Source organism: Ambystoma mexicanum, chromosome 5p (genome assembly GCF_040938575.1).
Source record: "Ambystoma mexicanum isolate Mex_15411 chromosome 5p, UKY_AmexF1_1, whole genome shotgun sequence".
NCBI classification, from domain to species: domain Eukaryota; kingdom Metazoa; phylum Chordata; class Amphibia; order Caudata; family Ambystomatidae; genus Ambystoma; species Ambystoma mexicanum.
Genome location: NC_090930.1, coordinates 841,069,728 through 841,094,458, shown reverse-complemented (window position 1 = coordinate 841,094,458; position 24,731 = coordinate 841,069,728). Strand labels below are relative to the sequence as shown.

General features: G+C 45.3%; 1 protein-coding gene across 4 annotated transcripts in view; it reads left to right on the top strand.

Moving 5' to 3' along the window:
• ELMO1 (engulfment and cell motility 1) overlaps positions 1 to 24,731 on the top strand; it is a 2,216,232-nt gene that overhangs the window by 843,419 nt on the left and 1,348,082 nt on the right. For all 4 annotated transcript variants that reach the window (XM_069613266.1, XM_069613267.1, XM_069613265.1 and 1 more), the window contains exon 6: positions 16,453 to 16,503. In XM_069613266.1, the coding sequence (XP_069469367.1) occupies positions 16,453 to 16,503 (51 nt within the window). The remainder of the gene's footprint in view (positions 1 to 16,452; positions 16,504 to 24,731) is intronic.

The following is a 24,731-nucleotide window of genomic DNA, read 5'->3' as shown; positions in this document are numbered from 1 at the left end:
TAAGGCGGCCAATTCCTTGGCCTTTCTCTTCACATAAAACAGGGAGTTCTGGTACAAAATTGACCCCATCTTGGACTTCCTGCCTGATAACAAATGGAATGAGGCCCTTGCTTTGCTGCACGAGGGGGAAACTGCCTCAGATCATGCCATCACAGTGGCTTTGGACATTGTGATGGCATGATCCTCAGATGGGAAACTGAGCAGTCCTAAGGTGCCAGAGTTGGTTAAAACCCACACATTTCCGTACTGAGGTACAGTCAAATGTTATGGACATGCCTTTTGATGGAGAGGACTTCTTTGGGAAAAAGTTAGACGAGACACTGTTAGCCATCAAGATGGGCACAGATACTGCTCGGTCCCTGGCACCAGTTTGCAGGAGGCGTACAGAGGAAGATTGGAGACGTATAGGGATATTCAGAGGTAATGCAGTTTTTCCACAAGTAAACCTCGAAACCAGCTTGACCAGCATTGGGCCTCGAGCCGCCATTTCAGCACCCCAGTGGGAGGCTGGCTATCAAAGTTTGTTGGGAAAAGGGAGAACATCACCACTGACAAATGGGTGCTCAACATAGTTCACCATGGTCACAAGCTGGAATTTCTAGACAAATGCCCCTCTGTTCCTCCATGTCGAAGGCAAGAACAACATCTGCCACTCCTCCTATTAGAGGTTCATTCCCTGCTACAAAAAAGGGCCATAGAAGCCATTCCATCGCACCTCTCGGGGCCCGAAGTGTACTCTAGATACTTTCTGGTGGGAAATAATTATGGTGGGTTGAGACCCATCCTAGAACTCCGGGAACTCAGCAAGCTTCTAAAATCACAAATGTTCTGCATGATCACGCTTCAGTACGTGCTGGCACAACTGGAACAGCAGGATTTCCTCTCTTCCCTGCATTTGGCGGATGCATACTTCCAAACACCCATCCATCAGAAGCACAGGTGTTTCCTTCGCTTCATGGTACAGGGAAGCATTACCAGTTCAAGGCCCTGCCCTTTGGACTAAGGTTGGCACCAAGGGTATTTACCAACTGCCTAACACCAGTGGCTGCCTATCTGCGCCACACAAGTGTGTACTTTTACCCTTACCTGGACGACTGGTCAATCTGTGCGCAGTCTCCCCCAGTAACCCTGCAACACACTGAGCAAACCACCCGTTGTCTAACTTGGCTAGGATTCACCATAAACGTGCTCAAGCCATACATGTCACCATCTCGGAACACCCTGTTCTTGGGCTCTAAACTCAACACGCTGCACTGCTTAGCTACCCCCATGGAGGAGCAGGTCAAGGCCATACTTTGCAGGATTCTGCAGCTGTCCTCCCTCCAACAGACATCAGTTTGCTCAATCCAGTAAAAACTCAGGATGATATCCTCATGCATCCCTCCAGTAGCTCACTGCAGACTGCATATGAGACCTCTCCAGGAGTTCCTAAATACTGTGTGGAGTCGTCACTGAGCCCCAGCCTAAGATCTCCTCCCATGTCGCCAGGGGACGGCAGCCGCTACCTGATCCTGACCCGGGGTGTGGTATTTTGAAGGAGGATCACATGGGAGGAGATGGCTTTCGAGGAGATGTGGTGACTCCATCGGGAGGGATGCAGTATTCTTCCCTTTTAAATGAGGAGGAACCTATCATTCCTAAATCCATGATGACAGTCACTGTACACATCCCTCCAGTTGGAAAACTCAAACCCTTCTTAATAACCATTCTAGAGTGAATGGCATTCATGCCTCATAAGTACAAAACACACAAAACACATCTCCGATCTCTGATGTTGTAATAGGTTAAGATCCCAAATAAAATCTCCTTGGAAGTCCTGCTAACCCTATGGAATCCAATTACCATAGTGTCTCAGGTACTGAGATGAGGAAGAGGGAGAAGGAGTTCATGTGGATTAAAAGACGCCCTAAGCAGAATGTGCGGACTAGTTGTTGAATCCCCTGCGTGGGACATTTAACGATGGTTTTTACTGGCAATCAGTAGACAGAGAGAGGAAGTAGCTTGGGCGAAGCGAAAGGCAGAAACGTCAGTGAATATATACGAGTGGAAGCAGACCGGGGCAGAACCAGGCAGGTGCTCCCAAGGTGCCACTTATCAGCAATCCACACCGGTGTGGCAAGAGAACCAGAGGAACGTGGCAGGTTCCAAGGTGAAGCTGCAAGGGGACTGGAAAAGCTGTGCAGGATGAGGTTGAACCGAAAAACAGCCACTTTACCGGCGAGGGAAAACGAGATTGAAAGAAGAGCTGAAAGCGGGTCTGTCAAAAGACTGAATTTGCACAATTCCTCACTCCTGAAATTCCAATATGGGGAAAGCCGGAGCAAATATTCTTACAAGCAGATGAATGTTGAGGAAGAAGCTGAAAGATAAGATTTGCGCAAGTCTCCATATATGAGAAGTTCATATGGGGAAAGTTGGAGCAAGCATTGTCATAAGCAAATAAGTACTGGTGAATAAGTAAAACAGAACTTGAACAAGTCTTCATATATGAGAGGTCCATATGGGGAAGCATGGGATAAGTTAAATCCAGAAGCAGTGAAAGATAGACAGTACAGGAATATAACTGTGCTATACCAGGAAATTAAGAGAACATCGAAAGAAGATCTGAATAATGGGATATATCGGGCAGTGAGCCTTTTGGGGGAAAGATACCTGGCAGGAGAGTACACCAAGGAATCTATAGAACCCCAAAGGGGATACCTGGCAAGAGACAGTATCCCAGGGGATCTGAGAAAACTAATGAAGAATTCCTGGTAAGGGAGTATGCCAGGAAATAATCAGCAGTTGAGTAAAAGAGACACTTTGCCCTCCGTGAAGCAGTTGTATAAAAGAAACGTTGTTCCTAGCTTTGAGAAACTGTAACTAGGAAGAGACATTCTTGCCCTCCTTTAGGAAACCTTATTTGGGAAAAGCCATAGTTTGCCATCCTTCCTGAAATAATCCAAGGAAAGGGAACTAGCCTCTGGATCTAAGGACTTCTATTTTGGAGAAACCCTTTTTGTTGGATTTATTTATGTTTCACTTTTACACATTTTGGTTAAACATAAGTCGGAGACACTTTTTCGTTACATTTCTTTACTCATTTTTAGGGCAAGGGTCAGAATTGTTTGGACACAAAGACAGTTTATATAATTTTTGATGACAAGACACAGACTGATCTTTACTTTGTTTCCTACTCTGGGAAACTCTCTTTAGGATCGTGACAGAGTCCTTTATCCAACTCTTTTCTTTTAATGAAGGTGTCTGATCTTGAGAACACAACCGCTTTGTGTCCGTCTGTCATTTCTGACCTGTCGCAATACCCGGTGGAAACAGGTGCCTGGCTCCTGGAACGGCAAGATCTCGCTCAACCGGATGTTTCACCAGACTCTGCATTGGTGGGCTCATCAAAAGAACCTCACACAAGGCGCCCCCTTTCACCCTCCGGCACATCAGATCACAATGACAACAGATACCTCTCTCGAGGCACGCACCGTAAGGTTCCACACCAGAGGACTCTGGCAGTCGGAAGAGAAGTTGCTGCATAGCAATGTATTGGAACTTCGAGCTGTGTTCTGGAATCTCAAGTCCTTCCAACCCCAGCTTCAAAACCAGGTGGGATGCATTTTCACAGACACCGCCACCGCCACCACCACCACCACAATGTTTTACATCAGGAATCAAGAAGGGACTTGTCCATAGGGGTGCAGAAACTGTGGCACTGGGTGCTATCCCAGGGCATGTTCCTCATTCCCTTTCACCTAGCAGAAACCCACAACACTATTGTAGATTCCCTCAGCGGGGATCTGCAATCCTGTCATGAATAGGAACTCCATCAGGAACTCCATCAGGATCAATTTTGTAGTCTTTTCTCAAGGTGGTGTTGCCCACAGATCGACTTGTTCACCACATCAGCCAACTGCAAGAGAAAACTGTTTGCCAGCAGGTCCCGCAAGGGAGTAGTCTGGGGGACCTTTTTTCAATTCCCGGGGAGGTCCGGTTCCTATACGCATTCCTTCCAATTCCTCTTCTATGAGTAATCAATGCACTCAAACAGTGCAGATTGTGAGAAACCTGAGGGTACTCACATCTGCTCCCCTGGGATCCTCTGTTCTGGTGACCAGGGAATGGCCATTGCTTTTGTATCCCGACCCTGGGGGTGGCCATGCAAGGGTGGATCACCTGAGTGGAGGGTCCTTGGGGATTTGAGAGAGGGTACCTGATGGCGAGACCATGGTATCCCCCTTTCCTGATACTGACCTTCCCTCCCCTCCCTTAGCCTTTATGGACTATTGTCAGTCTCATTACATCATCCCCTGTAAATTCCCTTTGAATGATAGGTTATGATATTATAGGTTATTTATAACTTACTTAATAACCAGAGGTTTTTAAGCGCAGACCCAGGGATTGAACCTGTGTTGCTCCGTGTCGTCTTGCTTCCAAGGCAAGCACGTTGCCGCTGAGCTATCCTCCCGAGAATACTTTGAAGAAGAAGAGGCAACTAGGAGCAATGCAATTTCCTATCGTAAAAACCACTATGGTACTGTGGCGAGGAAGAGAGGCTTAGATCCATATAGCCATGAAGATCAGGCATGTCACGCTAATAGTTTACACAAACTCAGGCAATTGGGAATGATTCATTCCACCTGAAATCCATCAACAGTCAGGAAACATATAAAAGGTGGCGTACAAAAGGAGGAAGAGAGAGGTTTGAGAAGTAAGAGTGCGGCAGAAGGTGCAGGAGGACTGGAGAACCTGAGAAATGCCGTGCAGAGGGGAATGAGAAGCCAAAACACCAAAACGTTGACAAGGTCCCAGGGAGTCCTGCCGGGAGTGCAGTGCTGGACTGGGAACCCTGGTCAGGAAGGCAGAGCCCAGCAAGGATGCCAGGACGCACAGAAGGGGAGCATCCGGTGAAGCAGAGTTGCAGTCCAGTAAGTGTCAATGGACACTTGAGTTGTTGAACCCGAAGCTCGCAATCTTGAATACCAAACATACTGAAAAGCTGAATGCTTACAATCTTGAATACGGAACGTAACAAAAAGCTTGATGCTTGCATATTTTAAAGATCAAATATAACTAAAGGGTCCGATGAGCCTGCAGCACTACCAGCATGTTAATATTGATTATAGAACATAACAACAGGGGCTATTGAACCCAAACCACCAAAGGGTGACATAGAATGTTGAAGAGATGAGAGAGGCTACTTAGCCCTTACAGTGAACATGTGTACATGTTGCTGACTTGCACTTCATTGAATATCATATATGGGAAACATATAGTTGCGTGACTTGTGATGGGTGGACCATGTGGTCTGACAACTGCACCTAAACAAGAAGCCATGAAAAGATTTGACTAGCAACAAAGCGGTGTGAACCAACATTTGGTAACAAATTAACTGCTGGAAGTGACTCTTGGGGGAAGGAAACCCTGAGAGTTAAAACTGGAGAACCTTTGTCTTGGGGAAGGGAGTTCCAAGACCAAAGTGTTGTGTATGAACTTTTGTTGCATTTGAATCTTGGGAATAGAGATCCCTTTATTGTGAACTGTAATATGTGAAAATGTACAGAAGATAGCTTCAGAGCTTGTTCAGTCTATGCTGAACGGAATTACATTGGAACTCTGTTGAATTTGAACCAGAGCCATTTAGAAATAATTACATTTCCACTCTTTGTACATTTGTTTTCCCCCAATAACCCAGCGTTCCTGAAGTTGACAGTTTGGCTCCTGCAGCCCTAGAATTTGGACACATCACATTGCCTTTAGACTGCAGGACGTTTCTGGCAAAGGCTAGAGCTCCGTCCACTCTCTCCTGCTACACACACAAGTGGAAACGTTTCCCTATATGGTGTCATGCACAAGAGCTAGACCTTCTTCGGATCAAGGCTAATCAAAAACTGCCATATCTTCTATCATTGGCAAAGGCAGGGCTGGCAAACGTATCCATAAAGGTCCTTCTCACAGCTGTCTCTCGCTAAACTTGTCTCATAGGCTGGTTAAGGAGTTTCTCAAGGGTCTGTTGCAGACATTCCCTCCAGCTAAAGCACCAGCTCTAGCTTGGGAGCTCAATGTGGTACTCTCCAAGCTCGTGGGCCCACCTTTTGAACCTCTACATCGAGCCCCTCCAAGTTCCTCTCATGGAAGACTGTTTCTGGTGGCTATTACCTCTGCCAGACAGGTTGGGGAGTTGCAATTTCTCTCCTACAAACCACCATATTGAACTTTCCATCAATCCAGGCTGGTGCTATGCACTGATTCCTCATTTATGCCAAAGGTTCCAGCGATTTTTCACCTGAATGAGCCTCTGTCCTACCTGTGTTCTTTGGCTCTCCGTCGGAGAGGGCATTGCAATCACTGGATGCTGCCTGCATGTTAAAATGTTATATCGAATGCATAAAAGACTTTCACAAAACTTCACAACTGTTTGTAACATTTGGACCTGTTGCACATGGGAAAGCCCTGTCAAAGGCTTCCATTTCCAGGTGGCTATCTGGCTGCATTTCCTACTATCATCGGCTGGCCAAACGGACCACTGCCAGGTAGACCAAGGCTGCATTCCACCAGAGCCTGTGGCCTCTACTGTGGCGTTCCCGTCTGGTGTTCCCCTGCTCGACCTCTGCAGGGCTGCTATGTGGAGGTCTACTCGCATCTTCATAAAGTTTTACTGTGTTGACAGGGATTCCAGAGAGGAGTCCTGTATCAGCCAGGCAGTGCTTCGCTATCTTTTAGGTTGAGACGTGTACTCCAGGGGTGAGTTTCCATTGCTTCTGTTGAGACCTGTACCGCCTCTGATTAGTTGTTGTGTACGTACTGCTATATAATCATATTCATGAACATGTGAATCCATGAAAGAGCCAATGCTGGAGAAGGAACAAGTAACTTAGCTGTAACTCCTATTCTCCAGCATTGGTATCTTTCATGGATTCACTTGTGACCCTCCTGCCTCCAGATCCATGGCTCTTCATTGGTTCCTACATGCACTTTTAAATCTGAAGATTGCCACCAGGGGTGGCTCTAAGGAGGAGCACTGTCATTGGGTGGGGCAGTATGACCCAAAGAGACAGCAATAGGCTATACAACTACCAAGTCGTTTTTTAAGTTTAATGCAAAACTGCCTTATTTTTACAGGGTAATTTGCTCCTTATCTAAACTCTCTTGTTGACATATAAACATTTTTTGGCTTATAATGAACAGTGACAACTTCATCAGGATCGATAGAAGTGTGATAACCTCTCAGAACCTGACTATTCTGATGCTGTATACTTCTCCCATTCAATGTGTCCCACTTGACAAATATTTTATGTTGGGTTGTAATGAGCAGTTCTATCGTGTGTGGCGCACCAGAAGGAGGTGGTGGAGCAGTCATTGACATGTTCAATGGGTTTTATTTAAATTAAAAGAAAAATGCCTAACAAGCCCTATTGCTATATGGACAGTTCCCTAACTGGTAGTTAGCAAAAGCTAAGGGTGTATGTCGTGTCCAAAGTAAAAGTCTTCTGTCAGAAACCAATTCACTAAGTAGCCCTACCACTTAACTAAAGGAAAAACGGAGGCTCTCACAACAGCCTTGGTATGGACTTCTACCTGGCCCACTGATGGTAGATTTGCTCACAGTCTCAAAGTTATTTAGTGTGGGATCGTATACTAAGCACAATGTTCAGAGTCCTCACAATCTTTCGAACTTTTAATAGAAATTATAGTTATCTTTTGTAATGGGTTTCACATTCTCCCTTCGTAAAGGAAAAAAAAAGTTTTCTTCTGATATTCTTCCTCTGCTTATTTTCAAATGTACATATCCCTTGAGGGTCACTAGGCAAGACAACTTGTCTTCCACATTCTTGGTACCCCTCTGAGATTTGATTTCAAATGTTCATATCCTTTCAGGATCACTTGGCAAAACAACTCTGTTTCCCACCTTCGGTATTGGGATTTCTTCATACTCTTGTGGCCCTCTCGTGGATCCCTTTATTTTAGAATTGCAATATTCAGCAATCTGCTCGGCTATTCCAGCCTTGGCATACAATTTTAATCTCTTTCACTTTGTTTGCAGGGGCCCATGTGTCTGATAAACTTAGTTACATTCTCCCACGCTTTGTGGCTCTTCCCACCGTGGCATTCAATGTTCGTAACATTTTCTGCTTTGTGTTGGTGGGGCCATATGTGTTACGCTCACCTGGTCTCTGTGGGGATGTTGGGGCACAGTTGCAGCCCTCCCTGAACTTGAATCACCCCCTTCAGGCCTCTCCCTCAGTAGAAAAGATGTGAGCGGTGGTACGTGGTGATACTGTTCCTGTATCGAGATAAGAGTGAGCCTTAAAACTCTATCAGAAACATACATGGAGTCCGTCCTGGTGCCTTTGGCGCCAGGGTCATTATCAGGAATAAAGCAATACCAGTTTTGGACCTTCATCCAACATGGAGGCCTATTACACAGCTCAGTTCTTTAGAACCAAGCCATGCGGTCTAGTGTTTTAGTCTAGTCATGCGGTCTAGTGTTTAGTCTAGCCATGCAGTCTAGTGTTTTGGGTGTGGCTGGTAACATGCTTTGAGTTATTCTGCACTCCTGCAGCGTAATGCTCAACGTGTCCAGCTCCAACTCATCTGCTTCTCCGGCGACCTGATCCTGAAGCCCTACATCCAGATTCCATTAATAACCTGCAAGAACAAGAACAGCATTAGCAACCAAGAGCACTTACCTGTGAAGTAACCAGCCTTGAATCCATCCTGCGCTTCGCTTACCTCGCCCATCTCCGGAGTTCGCCGCAACCTGCAAAGATAAAGAAATAAGGACAGCATTAATAACAATTCTTACCTGGGCAAGCAGTGAGTCCTGGCAGCACCCTGCGCTTCTCTTACTTCGCCCATCTCCGGGTTTCACCACAACCTGCAAGGGAGAAGAAACAAGGTCAGCATTAACAAAACATGTACCTGTGCAAGCAGCGCTTCGATCGCTCATCACTCCGGAAAATCACTGCAACCTGTACAAAGAAGAGAAGAGAGCACAGGTTAGCAATTAACACCAATAAACAGCGCAGCGCTCTGCACATCAATAACTCACCATTGTCTTTGCCATCCGTGCGCCAACTCCGAGATCGCAACCATCCCTGTGAAAACAAAAAGAGACCTTGTTAGGGAACAGCGTAGTGAAGCAAGATGCCGAGAAGACAGAGAAAATGGAGGGAAAGAAAGAGACAGAATAAAGGAGGAAAAGACATTATAACTCACCTGGAAGACAGCAAGCAGAGTCTGAGTCACAGCCTGTCTGGACCCGACGTAAGGGCACATGAACCAGTAAAGCAACTAGGTCCACGGAACGCCTGCACCAACCACACGCCTCTGCACAGAGACGCAGGACGGAGAGTTCAACGCCCAAAAACATAAGGTGAGCAATAAACCCAAGGGAGGGGATTTGGACCAGAGGGAGGTGGGAGTCCACCCATCACAGAACCAGTATCTTAACCCTCCATTCTCCTGTTATAGGCGCTACCCAACATCTGGCACATAACCAAGCAGAGAGGGGTCCGGGATAGCGCTTAGACCTCCATCCAGTATCGTGTGGCGCCCCCGTGGATACCAGGTGAGCGTAACATGTATTATATGTTGCTCCTATTTATGCCCGCAATAATGTCTCGCTGCTATTTTCTTCCCTAAGATGGAAATGCGGCCTCAATGTGAGACGCGAGACACTGCCGGATGGAAGATGGATGCTACCGCAATGTTCGACAGCAGGTAAGTGATGGTTTAAGGAAAGTGCGAAGTATAGCGAAGCGCAACCTTAAACTGACTGTTTTGTTGTTTTTCCTTGCAGGCGCTGGTGTCGACGATGGAGCGTGTCATGCAGCGGTGCCAAGATGAAGATTTCGGCGTTCCGGAAAGTGTAAAGATGAATACTTGGTTCACCGAAGAGATGTACAGGTAAGAACAGCTTCCCCCAGTTGGTAAGTATGCTGGCAGGAAGCAGGATGTCCAGGAAGCAGGATCTTCAAAGGTAAGGCTCACCTCAGGCGACGGTGAGCGTTACGCTGCTTGCAAGTGCAGAATAACATGAAGCATCTGTCTTGAGGATCGGGACAGCTTATATAGTTGAGATCGTGGGCACGCCCATTAGGGCTGGCTTACCAGCCACACTCTAAAAAATCCTAGAGAGTGAGCACGTGCAAAGGCAATCCATTAGCAGCCACACCCCAGAATACACTTGCGGCTGCTTAATGGATGGAATGTTGAAGGTTAATGCATCCTGCTTAATGGATGGACTGTTCAAAGTTAATGCATCTGAAGTGCTATGTCCATAATAAAAGCTTTTTGGTGTTAAATGGATGTTCTTGTTTACTTTTGTTCATGAGCCTGGTGCCAAAGGCGCCAGGACAGTGTCCTCCTAGGTCTCCTGTGCATGCGACCCCCTGCATGCCTGTGCCCCTGACTTCATGACCATGACAATATGCTCGGTAAACTTGCTAAAACTCTTATATTTTTTTCCAATCTTTCAGCCATGATATTCGATGTTTGTAACATTTTCACACTGCTTTCGTGGGGCTGTGTGCCAGGTAGATTTGATTAAAACTCTTTTACTCTTGGCTGCTCTCTGTTTGTAATGTTTTTCCACTGTGTTTAGTGCCTGCGTCAGGTTCGATACTCCATGAAACCGACTATTTCAGGACTTCTACACTTCAATAGCGGCTGTGCTGTAGATGGTGCTGCTTCCAACGGACCAGGTGCTTGTCAGGCAGAGCTCGGCAATCCCGGCTCCTCGCAGGATTCTGGTCTCGGCGTCTGTTGCAGGGCCCCAAGTCCACCACTGATCGTCAGTGGTTGTGCCACCAGAGAAAAAGGTTGTCTTCCTTTCGAGTCTCGTTCCCTTACCAGAGCCTCTTGCTCTGTCAAGGCACCCGCCGGCCGGCCTCCAGCTAGCGGGTCTCTCTCCACATAATTCACAGCTGACTACATCCCTCCAGGACGGTATTGTTACAGAGGCTTGCCTCTGCATGGTGATTATTCTCCTCCCCCTGTGGGAGTCTCCTCTCTTCCGTTCACAATTCACTCTCTTACTCCTACGTCCTGTCCCCTTTCCTCCATCCTTGTGGGCGTACCCCCATGTTGGGGGACACCCACGGGGATGGAGGAAAGAGGACTATGGACTATGAGTACTCTAGTCACTACGGTGTGTATCTTTAATTTATACACATCATTGTAATGGCAAGAATTGTGTCGGCTTCCTTGACAATGGTATTCGGGCGGTGTTCAGAATTACCTGAAGCCAATAGAGACAAAAAAGGATCTTTGTGGACTATAGTCTTTACAGGAGAAGACAACGTATTTCCAATATCCATATAAGCGGACAAGGTGGTTTGGACTGGGAGTTCCATCGTGGGTCCTTGTCCCCAAGAAGGGAGTCACTCCGAGTGAGGTTCCGCTAGCCCAGACCTGTAGGGAGTGGGCTAGTGGCCTCACCTCCCTAGCCTCAAAGGGGATGGCCGACCTCTGGGGAGAAGGGATGAATTGTCCAGATTCATCACATGTGTTATTAATAATTTAATGTGTTTGCTATAAACACAATCTGTACAATGTGGCACACAAGGCGTTTACCATGAAACAGTCTATTATGCATTTGACATTTAAAGCATGTGGCATGAGGTTGTTCCTCAGCATTTCAAAGGAGCAGTATATTTACATTCAACACTTTTAACTGAGAATGCACCTTGATTTGCTCTGAGTGGATATCCCCCTGCATTTAGCAATACATACAACATAGCATCTGGTTATCCAATGAGAATTTCATGTGTGTTACAGGGAATCATTCACGACTTTATTATGGCAGTATTGTTGTTACAGCAGGGCCAGAGGCTGGATTGGTAGGCCTGGAAAAAAGTGTGTCCAAGTAGGCCTCTTCCTTGTTAGTGGTTTTGCATAGGACGGACAGGCGGCTACACGTGTAATTGTTGCAGAGGTGCTCTGTGTCAAGGCTTGCTTTTTTGCAGAGGGGGGTTGATCCGACCAGTGTTGGGGGTATTTTGACCAGGGGTGGTTAGACCTTGTGAATGTGGCGTAGAGGGAAGAGCAAGTGATGGGAGGTGTTGGATGACTTAGGAGGCAAGAGATGAGTTTTAGAGAGGTGCTGTTTGCAAAGTCCATATGAGAGGGGAACGGAATCCACGGCCTAGTGGAGGTTCACATAGAGTAGGAAGTGATGTAGGTGCTGAGGGGTCCATCGTACATGAAAAGTTAATGTTCTGGTGCAGTAGTCTTCCATTGGAGTACGTTCCTCATATCTGGCAATGCACAACTATTCTAAGGTTTTTAAAATTATCGAAGACATAATTATGGTTCCAAAATATTGGAGTTCTTTTTCTGAAATAATGTTGTGATTGTTCTGCTTTGATCTGTTAACTTATTTTCTTAACACTGTTATGTTTTATTCTATTGTTTCTGCTCCATTTTACAGCACCCTTTTGTCCCTTTAGTGTGTGGTTCACACTTGATGAGAACTTGTAATAAATAAGGATGAAGGGAGCAGTGACTGTGTGTTTGATGCTTTCCTGTTTCCCAAGCTTAGGCCCCTCTAGTCTCAAACAAAAGTTCACACAGCTCCTTCCATGGGGCAGTTTGACAGACACTTGAAAATGCTGGGCTTTTGTTCCACCCCTGCGCAACCACTCTGACTTCGGACCCCTCTCCTCCCGCTTTGTATCTCTTCTTCTTTACCCTTTCTTTCCAATTTGCAGTGAACTCCTGCACCTTCTTTCTCTAAGCTGTGCATCTTGCACACTCCTCTTGTATTATCGTGCCCCAGGCACACACTTTTCACTTTGCTGTGCATCTTCTTTTCTTAATTTTGAGTTGCTCACACCCTCTTCTGCTTTCGGGTCGCTTGCACCCTCTTTATTTTCCAGTTCTTTCAAATGCACTCTTTCTGTCCTTCAGGTCGCTTGCACCCTCTCTTTTGCTTTCAGGTCGCTCATGCCCTCACGTCGGTCTTATCCCGGCTTTGCGCTGCTCGTGCAACCTTGTATTCCTTGCTTTCCTTTTCTTGTGCCGCCTTCCACTTTCAAATCTCTGCTCCAGCCACACATACGCCACTGGGTTTCGCCCTCTCTCTTGTTACGAAACTCACCCGGGTAGCGCAGCGTTCTATGGGCCGAGGTCAGAGTATCATCATCTGCCCCTCATACATCCCAGGGACTGGCACATGTCCCAGGGGAATGAGCATTGGCCTGGACAAGGCCAATATAATTAGCAACTCGCCTCACTCCGGCTCCATGGAGACACAGCTCCCTCGCCATGCTGCAACCCTCTTAGCGTCTCAGCATTTTGCTTTCCTCTGGACTTTTCCAGGCTTCTCGTGCTGTAGCCTCCACGTTCCAACCAGTAACCCCAGCTCACTCATCCTCTCTGGCACACATTTTATACCTAACTGAGGGTCAAGTGGAGCCAGGTGTGAATGTTTAAGGTAAACAGCCTGACCTTGCCTGACTCTAGTAGTGGGACAGCCTAGTGTTATATTATGGTAGGCCTCTCTGTTTCTCACTGTTATATCTATGGATAATCTTCAGTGCTCCCGGTCGCCTCTCCATCATCCCAGTACCTGTTGGAGAGGGGAGGGGGAGACAGGACAAGATGGGAACCGACATTTATAGGTTGAATTATGGTAAATTGATTGGCAGAGGAGCGAGTGGAATGCCCTGGACCTGTTATACAATGGGGTTGATTCCCCTTTTGTCAGGTTACTCCCTACCCCAGACATCTTACCATGAAAGTATTGGTCTTGATAATATTGCCTATGGTCTGAACCAAGGGAAGGCAAAAATATGTTGAGGTTAGAGCCAGGTTCTTGTCTCATCTGGCCCTTCTCCTTGCCTGGTTTTGTTGTGGCATGATATTTCTGCCTACTTCTTGGATCAGGGACAATGGGATCCACATATCCCATGAAGGCTTCCAGCACTTCTTCCTCCTTAGTTTCCATCCCGTTGGGATACCACGTCTCACCTAGGGTATTCCCATGAGCTTGACCCTGGACTCCCCTACCAAGGTGATCCTTCATCGCACGTCCACCCCCCGGGTTGGAATTCAAAGGTGATGGCCCTCCCCTGGCCACCTGAATAGAGGATTCTCTGGGTCTACATGGGAGAACACCCCTAGGTTTCTCACACAACTCGATAGTTTAGTAAACCATGAGGGTTTATCCTCATAGCAAAAATTGCAAGCTAAATCACCTAGGGACACCCAGTGTCAGCAGATCAGGCAGTGAGATTAAATGATTTGCCCAGGATCGCACATTACCCTAAAGTGGTGAAATCAGTATTTGGACTCAGGCTGTGATTTAAGCACTTGACTACATATCTTCCCAGTGATAGGTCACACACATGTTTTACGGTTTGGGTTACCAAAAACTAAATAATTCGTTTTTCTATCAATGCCTTGAAAAGTACACAAATTACAAAAGAAACCAACCTGACATTATATACATTGTTATAGAAATGGGTCAAGGAAAAAGACATGAATAGCTTTATTTTCACCACCCTTTATGCATGATTGCAGTAGCAGCCTGCAATGGAATGTGGACCTGAAAACAATATTGTTTGGTTTTAAAAAAGGTATTCACAGTGAAAGAGAATTCAATATAAGGTAATCTGATTGAGCCATGATTTTAAACAGCATGCAGCATTCTACTCCCCTCCCATTTATTATCACCCACCAATTGCACCTTTTAAGGGCCAACAGTCCTTACCCACGCTCCCCTGTGTCTGGGTCATCAGCCTCTAATCGGTTTCTTGAAATGAGGTTGACCCAAAGCTGAACCTGTCGGTACTGGGGAGCAGTGGGAACGTCGCTGTGCCTTTTTCTTTCCCCATTTCTGCTTAAGGTTCTTTGTTATAATAATCACACTCTCTTCCTCATTTTGCTGCTATTTGCATACTCACTCACCTGCCTCCCTTCTATCAATTTCTCACTCGCTCGTTTAACATCACACCATTTGTCTTTACATTGCTGCCCCTCCACTCTCCATTCCTCACTCACTTGCCTCCTTTCTCTCCCTTTCTCCTGCCGTCCCTCACTCTTCATTTCTCCCTGACTTCTTTAGACCTCCATTATTCCCCATTATCCTTACACTCCTGAACCCCCTGCTCTTTATTTCCCATCCCTGTAATGCTGTTTACCCTGCATTTCCCCTCACTCTTGTCCCTCATTAACTACTGCCCCATGCTACTGCCCTCGTTCATTCTCTGTACCTATTCACCCTTTCACCCTCACATGGCTCTATTCAAACACCTCCTGCCTTATCTCCCTCACGCTTCAGCCCTCCTCCACTCCCGTCCATCATTGTTCAAGTTACCTGTTCCTTCTCTACTTTACCCCCTCACTATACTGCCCTTATTTCCTCTCCATTTCCATTCACTTCCAATAACAAAGTACTGGGTTGGAGTTTTTCAAGTGCCACAATCGGCACCCATAAAAAAATAACATGTAGGTTTTGAGATTAAAAGGTGAACTCCTTCTTTAAATCTGTATTGTTCAATGACATTTCAAGTGTGTAGGGTAAGAACACGGATCTGTATGCTGTAGGAATGATCCTGTGATGATATCTTCTGTAATGTCCCTTCCCATTGCCTTGAATCCTATCATTTCCAACATTGGGTCCAGGTTTGATCATTCAATATTACAACCAATTACAGCAAAACCTGTCGAGAAGACCCAGCTGTCTCTAGCTACAGTCTGAACCCCAACACAGAAAACGAGATAACACATTTAGCATTTGTCCCTAAAGCTCATCATTGTGCAACTCTGCCCTCTCTAGGCTCCGCCTCCATGACTTACCCACCTGAGGCCCTCTGTCATTTTTGCCCACTGGGCCCTTTGCTTTAAGTCTGCCACTGCACTGCACGCTTGCTTCAGAGTGATACTCTGACCCTCGTGCCTCATTCAATGTCTTGTGTCCCTGCCGCCGCCCGAGCCTTGTTCACGATAGTCGCAGCAGGTATCCTATAGTGATCCCTACCACGGATGTCTTGCCCTGCAGGCATCCAGGGAGAGAGCCCAGTGTGCACACCATTACCCACCCCATAGGCCAGATGCGTCTCAGAGCCAGAGACCTGTGCTTCTCTTTTTCTTTGAGCTGTAATTCTTCTTGGTGCCTGTTTGATAGACAGGATTTTAAAGTAAACTATGGCATTGTTGTTAGTTGGGTGCTATAGATGGCCAGGGAAGACTAGAAAAGAGTTGAATAAGGTCCTGTCAAGGTAAGTACTGGGACGAAGACGAGGGACGGGGAGTTACAGCGCCTTCTGACAACGGTGGATAATTATAGACCTTTTCTGTGGGTACACAAGAATGTGCTTGTTCTAGTTAAGATTATAAAAGCAAACTGTATGTTTATCCAGTGCTGTCTACCCTCAAATGGATGTCTTGTCTTGAAATGCAGACACAGACAGAATGCACCAGCCTTTTCTTAACGTTTGTCTTTTGTCTTTTCTCTTTCAGAACCGCAACGAGATAAAACATGGCGCTATCCTGCGGCTCACGACGTCTCCGGTGAGTTAATGCTTTTTTAAACTGGAATTCGGCCCTTTGCCAGACAGGCGAGAGGGATGGGGGTGGAATGCGTTGGCGCACAATGGAGGGTCCTTCACGGGGCCCTGGCGGGCGCATTGGGCACAAAGAGGCCATACATTGTGTGTACTGTGCACTGACTGTCATGAGATACCGGCCTCTGGCTGCGAGTCATTGCGCCCCCGTGGGAGTTTCCCACTGCAAGTCTCTGCTCACAGGCTTGCTTTCTCGAAACATTTCGCCCTTCCGTTTCTTTTATGGTTGCTAGCACTTCAAACGACCCCATGTGCAGGGCAATGCGCTGACAGTTCAATGGCGATGAGCTTTTTTGCCAGTAGCATAGGGCCAGGTGTGCAGAGATGATTTTGCAGAGATCCCCTATTGTGTTACCTTGTGGGGGTCAAAGGTCACATTGACCTCAGCTTTCGTGACGTGTAGACAAATCTGCTGGCCCAGGTCTTGACACTTAAACCTATACTCAGGCATATAATATGTCTTCAAGGGAATTGGAAACTCTAGAAAGAATTTATTTTTAAAACTGAGAAAACACGTTTCCCGAAAATAGCCATTCAATTCTAAGGGATAGCTTTCAACGTCCGAGTGCGTGAATCTTTCAGTGTCAAACTAGGTCTAGAGCCGCGAACGGTACTGCAATGCCTATATTCCTCTAACGCACAAGAAATACAATGTTTCACCTCTTAAATTACAAATACGTTATTTTTCCTCTGAAGTGCAATAAATAATTAACAATTCACTTTTTAAAATATAATTTGAAAAAAAAAACGCAGACTGAAAGATGAACACCGTTGTACAACGTGTTTTTGTCTTTTTCTTTTTTTTAATAATATTTTACATTAAGAGAACAGGCGTTAACACAGCAACGGCAGGAAACTGTTCAGCTGCAAGTCGTTTTGTTGTTCATTATCAGCCGTTCTAACTTTTTATCCAATTTTATTTTTATTTATTTATAGAGCGCCAAAGCCCTCAGGCATCAGGGTACTACACATACACATCAGACCAAGAACAGAACATATAAAAATTACAGATGACTAAGAAGGAGCTTGGGGGGGGCAAGGAGGTTAGTCAAACAAAAGGGTCTTAAGCGGTTTCCTAAAAGATTGCCGATTTGTTTCTAATCTCAGTATTGTTTGCAGAGAATTCCACGCTCGGGCTGAGAGATCGAAAGATCTACCCATGTCTCTACATTTTTTGATTCTGGGTACATTCAACTTGCCTGTGTTGCTAGAGCGGAGTTGTCTAGATGGTGTGTAAGGCTGGACTTTGGACTTGAGATATGTCGGGGCGTTTCCAAGAATGCCTCTGTGTATCAGGGTGAGTACTTTGAATCGTATCCTAGCTTATACCGACAGCCAGTGTAGGTTTCTTCTAGCACTGGTAATGTGTTCTCTCCAGGGTATATCATAAATGAAGCGCACAGCATCATTTTGTATTGTCTGTAGTTTGTGAATGCAGCAGGTGTTTGCCCCAACCACAAGGGCGCTGCAGTAATCCAGGCGGGGCAACAGGGCTGCCCTGGTCAATATTTTTCTGTTATTTTGACACAGAGAAGGTTGTGCCTGCCTCAATACGTTCAGGTGATATTGAGCACTGCTGATCACTCCATCCACGTGTGCCTCTGAGCTCACTGTGGCATTCATGTGTACGCCCAGGGTTTTAACTTTGTCTTGGATTTTTATCTTATCTTTGCCAATATTCATGTGGGAGTATTCAGGGATGAGTTTGGATATAGCCGATGTTGATCCAAATATCATCAATTCTGTTTTCGAGGGATTCAGGCACATTGAATTCTGTGTCATTCATGTGTTGATCAAGTCATATATGTTATTTAACTGTGCCACATCCTGCTGATAGTTTATGCTCAGTTCCATGAGGAGCTCTGTGTCGCCCGCATAGTTGGAGAATTGTAGCTTCAAGTCGGTTAAGAGGTCACAGACGGGCTTGATGTACACATTAAACAATGAGGGGGGACAGGCAGGCTCCTTGCAGGACTCCATCCTGTACCGATTCGGGTGCTGAAACTGCCTCTCCCCAACCTACCCTGGATTTCCTATTTCCAAGGAAGGAACCAATCCAATTGGTTGCCTCCTTGGAGCATTGCCCAAAAGTATGCACACTGTCCAAAAGGCAGGTATGTTCAAGCAAATCGAAAGCTGCGTACATGTCTTAAAGTATAAGTAAGGCTGATTTTCCTTCGTCCACCGTGCCTGGCATGTGTGTTTGTAAATCCAGTAAGGATGTCTCCGTGCCTTGGAAAGCACGAAAGCCAGATTGCTTTTGGTGAAGGATGCTGGCACTTTCCAGGTGTAGTTGTATCCGCTTTGTGGCTATTTTATCAATCAGCTTTAAGCAGGAAAAGGGTGTTAGTAATTGGGCGCATGTTGCTTTGATTGTTTTGGTCTAATCTGAGTTTTTTGGGTAGTGGGGTAACTACCACCTCCTTCGAATTGTCTGGGACACTTCCATGACTGAAGGAGGAATTCACGAAATGCAGAAGGAAAGGAGCAAAGATGCTGGTATTCTGTAGAGGAATTTTTGATGGTAAGATCTCCCCAAGGCATGATGTGGGGCGCATGGAATTCAGTGATTCAAGTATCGTTTGTTGGTTAACGTTTGGAAGGAGAAGTACTTGGACGGCTGGGAGTTTTCCTGAGGAGAGGGGTGTTGCTGGGTAAGAAGTTGTTTTAATCAGTTAGAGCTCTTCGAATGGGCCAATGATATTTTGTTTGCAAATGATTGCTGTACACTATCAAAGTCCTTGTTTGTGGGTGTGACCTGTGGAGGTTGTAATTTAGGCTTCTCTAGATTCCGGTATATTTCGACAGTTTTTTTGGATCGTGTCCTGCCGACTCATTTTCTGTATTGTAAACATTTCTTTTTACCTCTTTAATTTGCTTTTTATATGTATACTGCATTTGTTTACACACCTTTGTTTTCACAAGTAGGATATTTTACCCAGATTCTTTCAAGCTGTCTCTTGCTTGCTTTGGTCTGGGACAATGCAGGTGTTTACCAGGATTCTTTGTTGTTTTCATCCCAGATTGTTTTTGGTTTTAGTGGGGCGACTCAATCCAGGAAACTTTGCAGCTGTGAATTATAGATATTCACTAGTAGTTCAGATGGGTCAGTAACCCGCGTGAGGTCCATATTCTTTCAGACATCTTTCTAGATCTCCCGAGTTTATGCTAATCATTCTTTTAACCAGAGGTTTTTTTAATGGCTTTCTGGGTAATTGAATATTAAATTCGACGAAGTAGCGATCCGACCAAGGGCATGCTCTTGTTTCAGTGATATTTAGGATGATATTTCTAGCGCCGAGCCAGTCTAAGACATTGCCGCTTAGGAGCATTGGCTCCATTGAAATTATTTTAAAATCCATGCCGTTTAGCTGTAGTTCCAGTTCTCTGGCCTCTCTTTGGTATTGCCCAAATAATAATTAACGTCCCCCAAGGACGGTAGTTGAGCTGTTTGGTCTATTCCAGGGGGAGAGTACATGGGTACGCTCCTCGTTGAAGTTCAGCATAGTTTCGGGTGGGTGGTAGACGAGCACAAGGTTGATGCATAACTTTAGGTGGATAATCTCACAGTTGGCACATTCAATAGAAGATTCATGCACCTGCCAGTCTGATTTAATCAGGAAGGCAACACCACCCTTTTTAGCTTGCTCACGAGTTCTGGCAAAGAAATTGAAACCTGGTCGGGTGGCCATGCTAATCTTAGGGCCACACAAGTCATTCAGCCAAATTTCAGTGACACACATAATGTCCAGCTCATTATCCACTATGTAATCATGGATGTTGATAGGGTGTTTAGCAGTGACATTTTTATAATGGCAGGTTTTTGGATATTTTCAGTTTTCTTTTGTTTTTGTATGATATTGAATGAATGTCCCCTGGCAAATATTTATTTTTAAATGCAAAATGCCACTTCACCACACTAGCAAACTGCAATGGATGTACTTAGAACTATGCAAGTGTTATATATCCTATCATATTCCAATATTTTTGTGCAGTTTGGCCCAAATTCTGTGGTAGTGCTCCAAATGGCCATGAAAATGTATGACGAGCGGCAAGCTAACGCACAAAAGTGAAGTTTGCCAGCAACATGAATTAACCTTGCTATTTTGATGCCCTTTGAATCGTCTTTTGTTGTGTAGAGATACACAAAAGCTTGGAGCCCAAAGGGTGACTTACACCAGTTTCCGTTTTGGAGATGAGGCTGTGAAAATCTACAAGAGGGTAATATGTCGGTTCTAACAATTATAATTTTTTCGTGAGTGTCCTTGTTGTAGAGTGTACATGCACATGAAACACTTTTTTCCCCCTGAAACAACCGATCTCTACTGTTTGTCCTTTACACTTCCTAGAAAAAATACTTCAGAGTGTACTGGAGAGACCCCTGACCGGCCCATAGAGTCAGAGTTTGCTCTGCAGTACTTTAAGATGAGATAGCTGCACCTTGAGGTAGATGGGGGTGCAGGTCGTCTTACTCCAACACCAATCAATAAGGACAACTCAGTGGTTTGGCAAAGGGGAGTCCGTTTAATGACAAGTACAAAAAACGGGGAAACATGGAGATCAACAGTGATGCGATAGCCGTCTCGCTTCAACGCCCAACAACTTCATACAAACAGTTACTTTTATACCCAAAATTCATCATCATTGACGTGTAACACTCAAAAGTTAACATGCAATTCTATTGGTTGGAAAAAGGTAACTTAAATATAGGTGCTATATCTATTTATGGTAACGGAGTGTGGGGATTGGATAAACACTATTAGGTGGGCTTCTAAGCCCTTCCTTCACAAATGACTATGGTGGACGTCACTTAAAGTACGACGTTCCATTGGTTCTACTATCTATAGGACCCTAGATTATTTGGTCCATTGTGGTTGGGTTAGCTTCACCCCATGCATAAATCTCCACTTTAATTAGCAGCACGCAGAATGGTCAACCAGGTGCAGGATGCCCCAAGATTCACCCGGCCTCCGTTCCATCAATAAGTACTTTGGTGGCTATGTGTCAATTAGCTGGCTGTGGTCGGCCTCGAAACTGTAGCTTCTTGTCAGAAAAAGTTATGATATCTCTGTCTGGGCGACAGCCAGGCATAGGTGTGAAACTGTGCCTCTTCTCGCTCAGGTGGTCAAGTGCTAGCACACTGTGAATCTGCTTAGTTTTTCTTCTGTTTGCACATTTAATTCTTATTCGGCTTGCCACCTGCCTGGGCCTCCTTATCTCGGCCTTTCTGAGACGGGCTGTTCTTGGTCTTAAGTTTCGATTCCGCAAAGCTACTGTTCGCTCCTTCTCTTGGTCTGACCTAGACTTCCCAGGCACAAGCTGCTCCTGCTGAGTTTCGATTCAGCCGTCTCTTCTCGTTTACGAATCCTGTCTTGTTTGACCCCTAGTAACCTGAGTTAATTCCGCTTTTGTGTAAAGTGGACTCGCACTTATATAGTGTGCTTCGTTGAGGTAGATATGTATAGGTGGCGCTTGCCGTGCTATTCTTCTACTAAGCATAGCAAGCCGCACTGTTTTCTTAGCTTCTTGCGGTTACAACCATATGTACATGCGTTAGCTGGTTGAATGTCTTCATCCTGCTTACGGCTTAAGTCTCTTTATTTTTCAACATCGTCTCTCCTTCTAAGTTCATGATATCTTTATTCGTGGCATTTTGTCTCTGTATGTCATATTTGGGTCGTCTTATCTTCTATCTGCAAGTCTGTCCGAGTCTTCGTGACGTCACCATTCGCCTTCAGTTAAGGCCCTTTGAGTTTCTTCCGGGACAGTGTTTAAGTAATCTTCATTTTGTTTCATTTGCTGGTAGGGTTTTCTCAATGGATACCTTACTGTTCATGGTTGTCTGGTTATTGGTACTTCGATAGGTATTGTTCTTCTGATAGGCACTGGGCCGAGCCCTACTGCTGCTCTCTGCTGGTTTATTTGCTCATCATACGTCACATATCTCAGTGTGAACGTTCCTGGTACTTCAAAATGGGCGACTGGAGTGCAGGCCATATTTGGGACCTCCTCTACACTCCCCCCCTCTGGTCGGTTCATCGACCACTTCCTCTTTTGGATTCGTCTTATTTGGTTCTTCTGTATTGATTTCTTCTTCATCTTCTGGGTTTGTACATGATGGTGTGAAGGAGTGTCTCTTTGGAGTCCATATTTTTATCACTCACTTCAGGCTTCCTGCTGTCTTTACATGTTCGTCTTTGTTCCATGTCATTAGCTGACATTGTCCATTTGTGCTGCAATAGATCAATTTTCCTTCATAATTTCTGCGTTTCCTGGGATAAAGAAACTTCGTACCTTCAGGGCGCATGCTCGCTGGCCTTCACAAGGTCTCTTATTTCATCATCAGTTAGATCTCTGGGCTTCCATCCTGGTTTGACATCAATAATTATCTTCATCCCTATGGCTTTCTTCGCAGTTTTCTGGCATTGTGAGATTATTGTCTTGATAACACACAATCCTAGTAATATCATCACTAGCAGGGCTCCTAGGAACTTGAAAGCGTCCACCATACATTGTGGAACCCATGAAAACAGCGTTCCAAACCAGCTGTCATCATCAACTTTGTCGGTTTCATTAATCATCTGGTTCTGTAGATTTGTCAGCATACCTATAGCCTCTGTTAAAGTTCCATTTTCCTCATCATGAGAAGGTATAAATGTGCAACATGCTTCTCCAATTTTTGCACCAACTCCTCCATCCATAGCTGTGATCATGTCAAGTACATATCTGTTTTGGAGAGTCATTAGTCGGATGGCTCTTAACTCTTCCTTCATCGCATTGAATTCTTTTACTGTTGTGTTGATGGTTTGCAGTCACTCCCATCTGGTTATCTGCAACCATTTAGTATTTGCTCCAACTTGGAATCTTGGCATGATGATTGTCGCGAACACTGATGAGGTGAGGCTGAACAGCCTGTGTTCATATGGGATTGCATGAAATGCTTCTTCTGATTTGGCAGAAAAGTAATTTTCTCTCTTCACTCGAGTTGTCAGTTCCACAGATCTCCTCTTCCTCAAGTGAGCATCTGCTTTCGGGAAACTATCAATATTTAGGTCCCTTTTCAGGATCGCTAGTGCTGGAACGTGGACATTCACTATTGTGCATATGCCTCCCCAGTTTTTCGGCAGTCTGATGTATGCTTTGGATCCATATGCCCAATAATGATCCATAATTACTGCAGTCCCATGAGTCATTCCTGGAGCCTCAAAAATGTGTCCGCATTTCTGATTCTCTCCCATCTTCCTTGTGCCATTGTTCCTGAAGCATAATTTCGGGCTTTCTAGTGGCACTATCTGCAAGGGTCCTCCTCTGTCTTTGACCTGCGTTAGTAATTTTGTAGGTTTTGGCCATAGTGGTTTGCACAGCCTCTGAGTTTTTGATGGCTTCCTTGCAGGCTCCGAGGACCATCCATGCTCCTTGCTCCCATCCGTCTGGTGAAAATCTGCATTTGGCCTCTTTTTTTCCAAATTAGAGCCTCTTCTGGAGTTTTTCCTTGGATATTCGGTCTCGGGTTTATTTCCCATCTTATTCCTGCCCCTTTAACTTCAGGTTTCTCGTACCTGATCACATGATTCCTAGTATGGGCTCTAAAGCTATACTTGCCCTCAGAACTAACTGTATACAATGTGTAGGGATGTCCGAATCAAAATGAATAGTTTCAAAAGAAAGTTCAGAGGTTCTTCCAGCTCTTGGCTTGTAATCAGCTTCCCCTTCCCTGAGTTCAGAACAGTTGACAAGGTATCTGGGTTCCTTTCCCCAAAGAGTTCAAATCTTACAGCTTTTCAAAACAACACAATTCCTTGGGACACTTCCCAGCTCTATGTTATCATCAGTACTTTTCACTGGTTCACATAAGTAAGTCTGTTTTTTTTTTTACTTCAAAATCACATAAGCGGCTGTTGCAAAGCATACGCTTCTTTCTAAATACTTTCATTGGCTTCTTCCACAAAGGGGGCACTCGGTCTAGGCGCAGTTGTCGGATCACACAGTCTACCCAATACAGTTCACGCAACCAATACCCCTTCTTGTCTGCTTTTCATCAACAATTGTCCACTGCTTTCCTTTTGACATTGAGGCTTGTTGTGTTACTCCCTTCTAACACTTCACCGTGGCTTAGTTGGCCACCATGCACTTTATTACACTTTCTGTACTCTTCTGGCTCTTGCCAATACAGGT